The 13,234-nt window shown below is 43.8% G+C and overlaps 1 protein-coding gene across 2 annotated transcripts in view; it reads right to left on the bottom strand.

Annotated features, from left to right (window-relative positions):
* TMEM132B (transmembrane protein 132B) overlaps positions 1 to 13,234 on the bottom strand; it is a 220,605-nt gene that overhangs the window by 108,773 nt on the left and 98,598 nt on the right. For both annotated transcript variants that reach the window (XM_048322808.1, XM_048322809.1), the window contains exon 3: positions 11,670 to 11,810. In XM_048322808.1, the coding sequence (XP_048178765.1) occupies positions 11,670 to 11,810 (141 nt within the window). The remainder of the gene's footprint in view (positions 1 to 11,669; positions 11,811 to 13,234) is intronic.

Raw genomic sequence — 13,234 nt, 5'->3', positions numbered from 1 at the left:
TACAGCTCACACAACCACAGCACTCCTGTTGATCTCTGCTGGAGCTTCGGGGTGGAGGAAGAGGTGGAGGGAAGAAGTCCAGCAGACATCCCCTCATCAAAAAAGGGAAACTAAAGGATTAACTGGTGCCAGCCCCAAAGCTTCACCAATTCATTGAATCAAAAGAGGCAAAAGCACAAATTGTCCCACTGCAGGTGATCAACTTCTTGTTCCATTCAACCAGTTCCATTCAATTCTTGCTCCCACCCATCCAGTTCTCCAGCTCTTTATACTATTTGTTGTTATATATATATATAAAAAATATATATTTAAAAAAATACATCAGAGAGCTTGTTCTGTCAAACACAAAGAAAGGAGCTCTACAGTGGTTTTCAACACTCATGCAAAGAATAAAGGTACAAATGCCTGGATAGTTCCAAATCAACAGACATCTGCTGGTATTTTCAGCTTCTAAGAAAACATTTGGCACTTTTTTCCCCTCCACCACAGTCTTTTCAGAACATGTCTACGTTCATCTGGCTTGGGGTTACAATATATGTAAAACAGGAGTAATTGGAAAAGCTGAGCTAATTGTGGAGCAGCAAACAGCTCCTCAAAGGGAGTTCAGATCTTCAGACACAGCCATTGGAAAAGCTTTTTTGGGATGGTGAATATACAGAGATGAGGGCTTGAACTTCTCCTTCCATATCTCCGTATAATGCATGAGAAAGGTAAGTGTTCCAGGGTGTGCAGTGAGGGACAGAGCACTGGATTCTGCCTAAATCAGATGCTGGGCTGGGACAGGTCCTATTTCATGCAAGTGTCAACTTTTCAACGTTACTGAACTCCAAAGAGCTCTCAGTCTGATATCCACATTGCTGGCCACACTGCAGAGGAGCAGGGCCTCCCATTTAAAGAAGAACCTAAATAGAGGCATGCAAAACAGAAAGAAAACTGCTCTCTGGCTCTGAGAGCATCAGCTGAGGTTCCGTAATGAGCTCCCCAAAAGTCTGTCCCTGAAACAAGCACAAGTCCACTGGGACCTGGGGAAAGGGTCCTGCACATGACTCCACACCCAACACAGGTACAGAGATGGCTTTTTGGAGCCCGGTGGTATTGACTAATAAACATCTCATAACAATAACAGGATGACAACTGATAATCAAATGAAAATATTCGGTATGAAAGAAGTCATTTTCTCCTACAAGGTGTTGTTAAGCTGCAGTCACAAGGTGCTGTTGACTGAATAAATAGCAGTTTTCATTATTAAGGCATTCATAGTCAGCATGTTCCATACTCATCATTATCATTTTTATTTTAAAAAAAAATTATCTACTTTTTCTTTATGGCAAGGCTTGGGAATGACAGATGATCCATCAGCTTATCTGCTGATTTTTAATGACAGCATTTTGCATTCATTATTCCCTACTTAAATCACTCTTTTTAAAAGAGGAATAACTTATTTCTTCCTCTTGTCACTAGAGAAATTAACTGGTACACCATTAAGAAGTGCTTGTCTAACAAAAAGATACACCAGTCACAGACTCCGAAAACCAGCATGGACATAAATTGTCCGAGAGGGAGAGTGAAAACAGGAACCCATATATCCAAATATCTCCACTATTGCCTCACTGCTGAGGTCAATACTTCCAGCTTTAAATCTCTGCACTGAAAACTCCCAAGACAAAAGAATTCTTTTTGCTTGTGCAGTGCTGATCCCTCCCTTGGCTGAGGAGCTGAGGGGTGTGAAGCCTGCAGGTGATACAGGGTCCCACTGCCCTGGCTGCCAGGAGCAGGGATATTGCCCTGGGGAGCCAAGGCTCCAGCTCACCCAGCAGCTGCAGGAGTGCTGTGAAATCACTTCTCAGAAGGGGTGAGCACTGTCAGTCCTGCTACTGCCCACAAGCCAACACCACCCAAGCAGACCCCAAAAAACACAGCACCCAGACCACACATACAGAAGAGCAGCCCCCAACAACAAAGCTCTTCTTGGAACTTGTACGTGCCAAGCTTTTGAGCCCAGTGAGCCCAAGAACTCCAGAAGAATCAAACCAGTTCATTAATTATACCAACCAAAAAAAGAAAAAGGCATTTTTGCAAGATCAAGTTATTTGCAGTTGGTTTTAAGGAAAGCTTTTTTGCTAAAGCTTTAGTGATTTGCCTTAATGACTGCAATATTTCACAGCAAACCCCTTAACAAGTATCCTGGGAAAATCCACATGGACCAACAGAAAGAATAAACACAGCTTCCAAGTGTGAGTTCCCAAAGACAGGATGCCCAAGTTTATAATGAAATGGTACTTTCAGCCAAGGGGAGATTCCCCTGTTACAGGCCTGGTGAACAGTCCTGGTGCAAAGTGCTTAGCTCCCGCTTAATGCTCTTCTCAAATAAACACTGGGGTTTACAGGAAACAAACAGAAATCACATGCTGACACTGACAAAAGCATCAGCCAATTTCTATTTTTTCATTTTAAGAGACTTTATAACTTTTTAAGTTAACCATAAAAACATAAAACATAAAAAGTTTGTAACTTTTTAAGTTGTAAACACAGGTGAGGCATATTAATGGGAAAATGAGTGCAAAATTCTAACTACAGCAAAAAATAATTTATGCAAAGTTAATGCTGGGCTGTTTTATAATGTATTTGGCACAGATGATTCAAATAAATCAATGTAGCAAACTTAATATTTGCCTGTCTAGCAACAGCACCTCCTAACAATAAAATGAGTTTAAATTTTGGCTAAATGCCTAATAAAGGAGTTGTTAGCTTTTGTACTTTAATGCACTGGCTATTAAGTAAGCAAGTCAACACATCATGGATGGAATCCAAATGTGGGCAGTAGGCTTTGCTAAAAGCCAAATTCATAAATGGGTAAAAGAGGGAATTAAACACACCTCAAACACCAGCTCCCCGATTTCACATTCATTCAATAATCTTTTCCAGTCTATTATATCAAAGAACAATCCAATTATGGTACTTAAATCCCTGTGTACAGTTGCCAAAAATAAATTCCTTAGCAACACTTGAAATACACCCAGAAATGTTCCTGCGCTACAGAAAATGCCGGTTTCTGATTTCCACAGTATTTCAGGTGTGACACACTAATGCCTGTCATTATACAGAACATGGCTCACCATCAAGACTTATATTTTCTGCAGATCGGTGTCTCTAATTGCAGGCTCTGAGTACCTCCTTTATCATCACACCTGCCACACACAGAAACAAGGCAGGTACTTCAAACCAAGTGGGTACTTAAGTGGCACCCTACATAAAGCTGCTCTCCTGAGTCTGGAATAGGTTTGCAAGCTGGGAGTATGTAAAGAAGTACAATATTTACAGAACAGTCAGGCCATGCTTCTGTGGCATAATGGTTTGCATCACATCCCCACCTTCCTTCTGTGGTCTCCATAAGGGTCAGTGAAGCTTTCCCATCAGTGAGGTGATGGGAGGTATCTAAAGGTGCTGCACAGATACCTAAACATGTGCAGACCCCACATTTTTAACATGAACTGTACTAAGAATTGTGTTTCCTGGGCATTCAGCCCAGCAAACACCAAGGAAAAGGCTACTTCAAGCCATCAAGGGAAAAAGGTGATTAAATTATGGAAACACCCCCCCCCAAAATCCAACACACAATCATTCTGTTCCTGGAGTCAGGACATCTGTTATGAGAGTGATGAATTCAGCAGCCGTGGTTACCTGGGCTTTATCACCCAGACTTCAGTTATCAGTTAAGCACGGCTGCAGTGTGCCCACAGAACTCTGCAAAGCTTTAGAAATTCCCCACAATGGCTCAGATTTTCGTCATGGACCTCCTGAGGCAGCCCACGTGTCATCCTCCCCACGGCCATTAAAACATGCTGCACAGGACAGAGAGACAGGAAGCCAGCAGAGACTTGGAGAAGCCCATTGATTGTGAATATGTCATCATTCCCTTTGGCATCCAACCTGGAAAAAGCATGCAAGCTCTGATGGATGAATAATGATTGCAGCAGTCATTCACTCATCTGCATGCACTGGAAATTGGCTCCCAGCCTCCCCTGCCACGTTCTTGCAATCCTAATTATACAGACCACCCTACCCTGAAATTAAACTTTCCCAACTGTTACATCAATATTAAGCTTCATATCGAGGAATGATATACCAAAACCAGAGGTAATTAGGTCAAATTAAAAAACAAGACTGATTTCAGAATGATTTGGTTCGCTTTTCTGTTGCTCAGAATAGGCTTTGGATCAGGTTCTATGGACCACATTTGTGAAGAGTTTATTTAAGCCACTTCTCTGCATGTTCACCTCTGCACCAAGGAAGAGACCAAAGGGCCTGGAGTTCCACTGTTTGGGTTTTGTTGTTTTTTTTCCTAATATTTTTCTAATTCACTGTAGTCCCATTTAAAAAATGCTGCCAGAAGAAATTTTCTGCATATTTCTCCGTATTTACACAAAGCTTTCTACTGGTTTGGCAAGTCCAGAGATCTTTATCAAGCATCAATTTTCTAAGTAATTTTCATGCCTCTGTTTGTATTGAGTTCTTCCAACAAGATATTCCTCATTTTCCAAAATTTCCAGACAACAGAACATTGATTTTGCTGGGGCTTCCTGCACTGCACGCCAGGCTGCTCCAGCTGCCAAAGGTGCATTTGTTCAAAAAGATTCCCTTGGGTTATAACACAAGATGGAGTAAGATGGAACAAGAAGAGTGGCTAAGTCATGATCTTGGAGCCAGGAGCAATTATCTGCTCTAGCAGCCACTGTTCCCTCTGACCAAGCTCTGCTAGAGGTTCTGCCAGAGCAGCACTGAGCCCAACTGAGAGAGAGGCACAAACAGCCATCCCAAAGAGCTGGCTGGCCAGGAGGGAATTCACGTGGCTTCCAGGCTATTAGGCTCCCTACAGGAGATGGACAAACAACTTCATTGTTCTCGGCCTTGAATGGAAAAAAAAAAAAGGAAATAATAAAAGAGGAAGAAAGACCCTCCAGAAGTGATGTTTGATCCTCGCACCACAGTTTTCTACAATAAGTTGTCCCTCCTACTGCTGTTAATTTGTCTATTATTTTTATGTGCTCTATAAGCTGCTGTGAGGTGTCAGTGCTTTCATCTAAAAGGAACATTTCCAAGCTGGCCTGGGTTCTTTCATACAAAAAGGCAGAGATGTGAAGAATAAAGGTTAAAGTTCCTCTAACTCAGGTTTTCTTTGTGACTCAGTAGAGTCGCTTATGTTTGAAAATGTGTGTAGATGCTTCTCACTGGAACGCTCTTTACACAAAGCAGAACAGACTCCGCCACTCACAATAGAGGTCACAGCCTGAAAACTGGTGCATTAAAGATAAAATCCTCTTCATCAATGGCTCAGGAGACAGAGCTGTCTTGGGGGTGGCCAAAGGCCAGGGAATGAGCTCCTGCAGGATCTAAAGGCCATGGGCACCCTACACCCAAAGCAAATTTCTTTGCCAATGAGACCTCTGACCTAAGGAAAGCAGCACGTGCCTGAGAAGAGGAGGGAAACACCCAAGTACGCAGCACCACAGCATTTGTGGCTTCTTCCTACACCTTAAAAGCACCCCTAACTTATAATTTAAATCTTTCCTTTTCAAACGAGCTGAAGTCTGGCTTCATGGAAATATGGCTTTTATGGTGGGAAGAGGTCCTGAGGAAGTCCAATGACTTCACCTACATCAGCCCAGTCTGGCAGGGAGTGACAGCAGAGGCTTTCCCTGCCCATCTCCCTGGCTTTTTTCCCTCAGCTCTTCTCGATTCTCTCCTGTCTGCTTTACACACCTCCTTGTGTTTCTTTTCTCCCTCTGCTCCTCTTACTCATTCACTCTATAGTACTATGTGAACTCCATGGCATCCAGCCCACTGCCTTTGCATGGCCTAAAATAAGACCGAGCAAGGCTGTCTGTCTGCACCAGTTACTGCTCCTTTGTGCACAGCAACACATGCAATTGATCTTCCGTCAGACAACTGCTGCTGCTGGTGGCACTTTACACACTCCGTGTCCTGGGGCCAAGAGAGCTCCTCTGGCAATAAACACATCAGGAAGTGTCTGAGTGCGTGGCCTGATGCCCTCCCCAGCGTGGCTAACAGCACTCTGCTGTGTGCTACAGCGGCTGCAGCCGCCCGTCTTTCTGGGCTTATTTATCTTACAGGAGCACCAAACTGCTCAGTGCAGCATCAGCCAGGCCTGTGCTGAGCTGACACTGGGCACAGCCACAGCCCAGCCTCCAGAGGCCAAGTGACTGCAGTGGATCAGCTCAGCAAAGCCCTGCACTGCAGCAGGCTCTGCTGCGGAGACAGCGGGAACCTCTGCCCCACACTCCTGCTCTGGATGGCTTGGAGGCAACACAGGACCCAAGTGTGGGCAGAGTGCTGGGGGATTCCGTGCAAAACACCTCTAAAGAGCCCTGAGAGAGAACTTCAGTCTGGCAGAGAGGGTGCTGAGTACCCCAGGAAGCCTCAGGTTCCAGGTGGAGCATTTGCTCGTTGCCCTCTGCAAAGTGGGGACTGGAATTTGCAGTGGGGAATGGGGCTCCCCACAGTGCAGGGACAACAGGCTCAAAGCTGTCCCTTGTGCCAGCTTTGCCACAAACTCTGGCAAAGTGAGCACAGAGAGGAATGAAACCCAGCTCTTGTTTTCGAGACATACCCAAAGCTTTGAAAACAAACCCAAATGATACATCTTTGCTCAGCTCATCATCCATTCCAATAAGACATATTTACTTTAAATAAATATATGCAGAAATCTTAACTGGCAGCAAATTTTATATCTTTTGGCTGATATTCCTGGTTCAAAGGGTAGTCACAAGCACAGGAAAATAAGTGAATTATTTTAAAACAGGAAGATGTATTTGCATGCTTATGAATACATAAAATAACGGCTTTTCCTGTTTTAAAGATATATATACACATTAAATTACAGTTTTATAAAATAATTTAATTTGAATTCTGTAAACACCACTTGAAATAGTAAAGCAATTGAATGATCATAATAGAATCTTAATTTTTCATTCATGTTTAAAGACAGAGGATGTCAAATGTTAGAGTTGAGGTGGTCTGCATCAATTTATAAAATATATAAATTTCCAGGTAACAGAATAAGTACTTCTGAGGACACTTGAAAAAAGCTCTCTGAAGATTTCACTCTTTCTACTTCTGCATGCTGAGTGCCCCTCATGCAAGTTTAATTTATGCAGTGATGGATATCCTGAGAGACAGAAGACGTATTATAGACATGAAGATAAAATAATCCCTAGGTGAGAAGAACCAGTTTGGTCTCAATAACACTCTACTCAGCACTGCAGGTTAAATTGATTTTATTAACTTTGCTAGTTAGCATAAATATAACCTTCCTGATTAAAATACTAGTTTGTCAAGGATCAGACTCTCCTTACCTGGTAATAATCCAATGCAATTTAATGACAGTGTTCCTGAGGAAGGAAAGTGATCTCTCAGTATATTCCCTTTCAGAGCTGAGTTGCAGCTCTCTGGCCTCAGCTTTTGTGTTGGTGCCATCTCCTCTGTCCTGAACCAAAGGCTGGGGCACAAGAGGAGTTTGTTCTTCAGCTTTCCAGCAAGGAGAACACCGAGCACCATGAAATATGTCATATTCTGGAGCCTTTAAATGAGACCACGGACACTCAGCTCCTGCTCAGCACTGATTTGAAATAACCTAATCCTATAAAATGCTAAATCACTCTGGCAAAGCTCCTGAAATCCTATTCCTCAGGATGTCAGCCCTGAGTTATGGGGTACCACAGCTTGCCAAGACAGACCAGGCTCTCAGGGCATTTTTTCAAGCCCTCTTGCCCTGGTCCCACTGCAGGCTAATTTGTGGCATGTTCCTGAAATGCTTCCAGAGAACTCTCAGGAGCAAAGGACACGAGAATTGCAAGGCTCCATCCATCTTTTGGCAAATACAGTGCAAAAAGCCTGCAAGGTCTTTACAAAAGTGGCATCTGTTTTCTGGAAACCACCAGGGACTTGTGTCTGGTAGAGTCCCAAATTTTGGCCATGTATTTCAAAAGCATTTCTTGCACTAATTCAGCATCCAGCCCAACAGCACTCGGTGAGATCCCAGCCCTTCAGCAGCTCAGCTCTTCTGCACAGAGGGCTGAAAACACCTGGTTTTCAGCAAAGCCCACCAGCCCTGACTTTCTTGCAGGATGTGTCTGTACTCAAAGCAGAAATCCATAAAGATCCTTTCCTATGGAAGTGCTGTGTCCCAGCTGCAGGCACAAAGCAAAACTATTTGTGCTTGAAGAATAAACTGTGTCTTTTTGAGCCAAAACACTGCTGCTTCAACTACCCCCACCAAAATGAGATTCTCAAGAGTTCTACCCAAGGAGAGAGCATGAGGGAGAAGAGATGCAGATGGCAACAATCAATCTCCTCACTCAACAAGCTACCAGAAGTAAAGTCCTTTGAGACAGCAAAAGTAAGGGCAAAGCAAGGCTCCACATAGATGAGAAAAGATGTGGGCACATATACTGGTGCGTGTGTATTTAAAATAAATCTTGTCTTTTTATGCTCTTTGTTCAACTACATTATCAAAAAAGAGGTTTTAAATGCAAACTTATGGGACTACTAAAGAGGTGAATTGATGAATGTATTCCTAACAAAACACACTCTGGAAGGCTTTAATCTATGAATTGTTACAACCTGGGACAAAATGGATTTTTAATAGAATATAATGTAAACTGCCTGAAACATTGTGATAAGGAATTTTTTTTAAGTAATGCACAGAAAGGCAATGATGCACTCTGCATGAAAGGAGGAAAGGTCTTAATTTAAAGCATTTTAATGGACACTCAATTTGCGTAGGGAAATGTGAGAAATGGAGATGAAAAACTCACGATAGCAGTAACACTGCAGAGGGGAGAAGGAGAAAGATTAGAAAAGTAAGCAAATTTGAAAATGCTCCAGCTGATAACTCGGGCTGAAAGGAACGCAGACGGGATTAGGAACATGTCACAGCGCAGAGCCACGGCTCTCTCTGCAGGCAGGGTCTGTCAGGGGCTCTTATCAGAGCTGAGCAGCGGCAGCCAGAGCAGAGCTGACTCGGGCTGAAGGGCACCGGGAGGGCGCGGATCTCCCTCCGGGGGGCTCTGACTCGCGGGTGTTCTCAGGCTCCCCGGAGCTCCCGGAGCTGTGCCAGCCCACGGGGCTGACAGGGCTTTCCCCCCCGCACAAAGCCCGAGGGCAGCTCAAACCCATCATGAACTCAGCCAATTCTTACCCAGAAATAAGCTAAGCTCGGCTCACAGGCTTAGTCCTGGCTTACCCACTGCTCCTCTACCAGCTGGGCGAGTCAGCAGAAGTGAAATTAATTCCAAGAGAGAAAAAAGCATCTCCCCCGAGGTGGATAGGATTCTGTTTACTAATAGCTTCTGCTCTGCCATGAAAGAGATTGCTCCTGCACTCTCACTCAGACATAAACTGCCTTTAATGAAGCTCCTTGGATTGCTAAAATGAGAAGCACATGAATGGGGTCTAGCGACAATTTTGTCACATTGACCTTAAGAGAAGCAAGTTCAGGTCTCTGATCATTTAAATGAAACAGCAGAACTTCCACATAAACACTTGACATTCTTCAAAAGAAACAGGAGGGCCACCATTGTGACCAAAAAGGCAAATTAAAGTAAAGATCAAAGTTAAATATTTACACTAAGCACTACAATATTTGCAAATCTGGAAGTGATCTTTCAGCAGTTTCTATTTGCATACTTTAATTAATCCAAAAATATTAAACTAATCTCACAAAGGAAAGGGTCAAAGTATTAATTAACTTGAGATTCATTGCTTTTGTGCAATTTAACAGTTCAACACAAAGAAAAACTCAGTTTTAATAAAAACTAAGTTACTGTGACAGGTATAATTTCATGGATTAGTGAAACCACATACAAGGCAGTAAGTTTCAGTGTTCAGGCTATTTTTTTTTTTTGGTCCAAATTTAAAAATAGTTCCTTCATTTTGATTTCAGTAACACCAGATGCTCTTTAGTCTTCCTTTAACCTCAGTATTTCACTTTCAAACTGATGGCTTTCCACCTCGCTCCAAAGAGAACAGAGGTCACAGTTGTTGGAGGAAAGAGCCCAGTGAGGGTCACAGGGAGCAGACCCTGCCCAGCCACCCACATCAGCCACCGGGGCTGAGCCAGGCTCAGCCCTCCCTGCTGGACCCGTGTGTCACCTCAGAGCTCCAGGACAGGCACAAAGGTCCCCTCCGAGCCAGGCCCCTGCACTCCCACCCCCCAAAGGGACCCACTGGCTTCAGCAGCAGCTGTGGGGGGAGCTGGGACACCTTGTCAGAAGACAGTGGACTTGGAGACAAAGTGCCAAAGGCAGCAGCCAGAGCTCTGCTTTATCACAGCAGCAGCCCATGAAACCCCAGCAAAGTAAGGATGGAAGGTGGCTGGAGCTTCCTGCATCACCTCAGAACTGCATCTTACAAATGTGCTTCAGAAACAAGAGGAGTCTTCCCCCACCTCGCCTTTTTCTTCTCTCCTTGCCTTTTTTCTTTCCTTTCCTCTCCTATCCCTCTTTTTTTCTTCAGTTGGGGAGCAAATGCATGGAACAGCTAATGAAGGGAAGGGCTTGCCTGGAATTCATGCCACGAGGCTCTGGAGCATCTCTGCAGAGACTCTGAGTGGGGAATCACCTCCCCTCACTTCACAGGCTTACAAGGCAAATGTCTGCATCCCACTCAGTCGCCTCCACTCTGCCTCGGTACTGGAGAGACCCAGGCACTTTTCCCTTGCTGTTCACCAGGGCTGTTCTACACAGCCAGGAAAACTCTCCTCAGCAGTGCCTGTTGCTAAAAAGTAATTAAATATCTTTCCACATTAAATATCTTTCCCCTCAACACCTCTATGGCAGGTTCCCAGGGCTGGATGGGATTTGTTTGCTCCTCAAATACAGCTTCAGAAACTAAACAGAGTAGAAATTCTCTTTGTACTCCAAACCTCTGACAGTAACCTTCCTAGGTCTAAGCAATTACTAGCAACTGTCTTCCCCCCTTAACAGAAGTTTTCAGAAAAAAAGATGGATGCAGAAGACTCTGCAAATAAAAATTTTGACATAAAGTTTTGTGATTTCCTAATTATTATACAATTCCTAGCTGAGTTTATGCACGTGTACTTTAACTGTAGAGTAACTGCAGGATAATGGGGAGAAATTGCTTGGTTTGTACAATCCGTAATTCTGACTAACAATGTACATTTCTCATTACCTTTGATCCAGCTGGTGGGACCCTTCCCATAACAAACGGATGGAGCATTCTGAGAGTTCAGAGACGCTCAGAGGAGTTTTGCAGCAATAATGAATAACAGTGAATTGCTGTTACTTTCACAGCTTTCAAATAAAGAAGGCAGCATTGTCCTATATTGCTTTCAATTGTTCTCCATATTTCTCTATTTTAGTTCATTTTTTCCTGCTGGCTCTTTGGCAACAGGAATTCTGCCGCCCTGAAGGGTCATGAAAAGCAGATGTGAGCTAGGACTGGGGGCTGCCTCCAGTTTAATTAAATAATCCACTTCCAAAAGCTCGGAAGTGAAACAAAAGAGAGAAAAGCTTTCATCAGATCACCTATAGCTTTTCCAAGGAGGCTGAGGAGGAATATTATGGCTCACTGCAGAAGTGTTTGTGTGTGTCTGGCAGCATTTGGCACGGAGTCATGCAGGAAGGGCTCACCTGTCCTCGGCGCCCGGGTCGTTGTGCACACAGGTGAGGGTGGCCGTGGTCCTGGCGCTGTCCGTCTCCTCCTGCACCCCCCACTGGTCTGCATCACTGACCCTGATGTCCGTGATCTTCACACCTGGGGCTGTCCTGATCCTGTTGGGGAACAACAGGGACTGCCTTAGCTACAGGATAAACCCAGAGAGGTGAACAGAGAGGGTGAAAGGAAATACTCCTTTTCCCATCAATAACAGACAGGTTGCAACCACGAGTCACTCTGCTTTAAAAACATAAACCAGGTCCAATCATTTTAAAGAGCTGAAGTATGAGTTTCATTATGTGTAAAGCCACTCAACTTTAGCTCGAGCAGTGTGTAGAGAATAAGAATGGTTTCTGCTTCTGTGGCACCAGTCTGATACAAATGAAACAGATGTGACGAAGCATAAATTGATTTAATTTGCTGTGTCTGTCCTGCAGTTTAAGATGGGGAATAAGAGCAATGTGATATAAAATACATTCTCCTGCCTGCAAACCTTTGGGAGTGCAGTATCTTCTAATATGAGGAGCGTCTGCATGGAAAAAATGAGTTTCATTGCTCAAAGACCATAATGCAGGAAGGAGAGAAAAGGAGCGAGTTATCCTAGACTGAGGGAGGAAAATAATTATGCCATTGCACCAGGATCTATCAAACTGGGCACATCAGACTGACGCTGCTGAAAATAATATGATGCTGACATGGAAAACTTTGATTTCCTGAGCATGGCTAGAGTCTGAGAGCAGTGTGGTAGCTGGTAAATGTCATCATTTTTTGGCTTAAAAAAATTGCCAAAAATAAAAAGTCCATGCTCCAGCGAGGCTCAGCGTTAAGAACAGATTGCCAAGGAATAGGAAACAAACTGTTTTTAATAGCAGGAACTTCATTTGTGCAGCTTGACTCCTGAAACGAGCCTGGGATTACAACAGGAGTGCTGCAAATATGCCTGGAGAACAATTAGGCAGGAAGAAACTGCTGCAGCGCCACGCTCGCCACTACTGTGACTTAATTAATTAAAAGCAAAGCCAAGAGGGATCTTTTAGTTATATGGTGGAGTGAAACAGCACTGCTGAGACCTGGAGCGTTACTTAACAGTGAATTGTGATGGGTTTGCCCCATGCCTCATGGCCAGTTGGAGCTCGTGTTACACCATTAAAAATTTCCTTCAAGTTCTAGCTGGGTTCATGTGCTTGGATCAAAGTGAGTTCACAACTCGATGGGTGGTCTTTTCCTCTGAGAAGGAATTAATTCATCCCGCTTTTATGATATCCTTATTTTTGCCTGAAAGGCTTTACTGGCTTGATGGGTTAAATCCATGCCTGGCATAACCAATCTGATGAAAAATATTCTCTGTAACAGAATTTTACTTGCTATTTTTCTAATTGTCTCCTTCCTGCTTTTCCACAGGCATTCATATCTCCAAACAACATGCCTCAAAGCTGATGTGCCCCTCTCCTATCACGTCCTCTGCTTTTTTTCAGAGGAACATTCACTTACTCTGTAGTAATTACGCTGGACCAAGTAATTCCTGCAAGACACCTGCATG

Source organism: Corvus hawaiiensis, chromosome 18 (assembly GCF_020740725.1).
Source record: "Corvus hawaiiensis isolate bCorHaw1 chromosome 18, bCorHaw1.pri.cur, whole genome shotgun sequence".
NCBI classification, from domain to species: Eukaryota; Metazoa; Chordata; class Aves; order Passeriformes; family Corvidae; genus Corvus; species Corvus hawaiiensis.
Note: the sequence above shows the minus strand (reverse complement) of the source record. Positions and strands in the feature narration are given on the sequence as shown.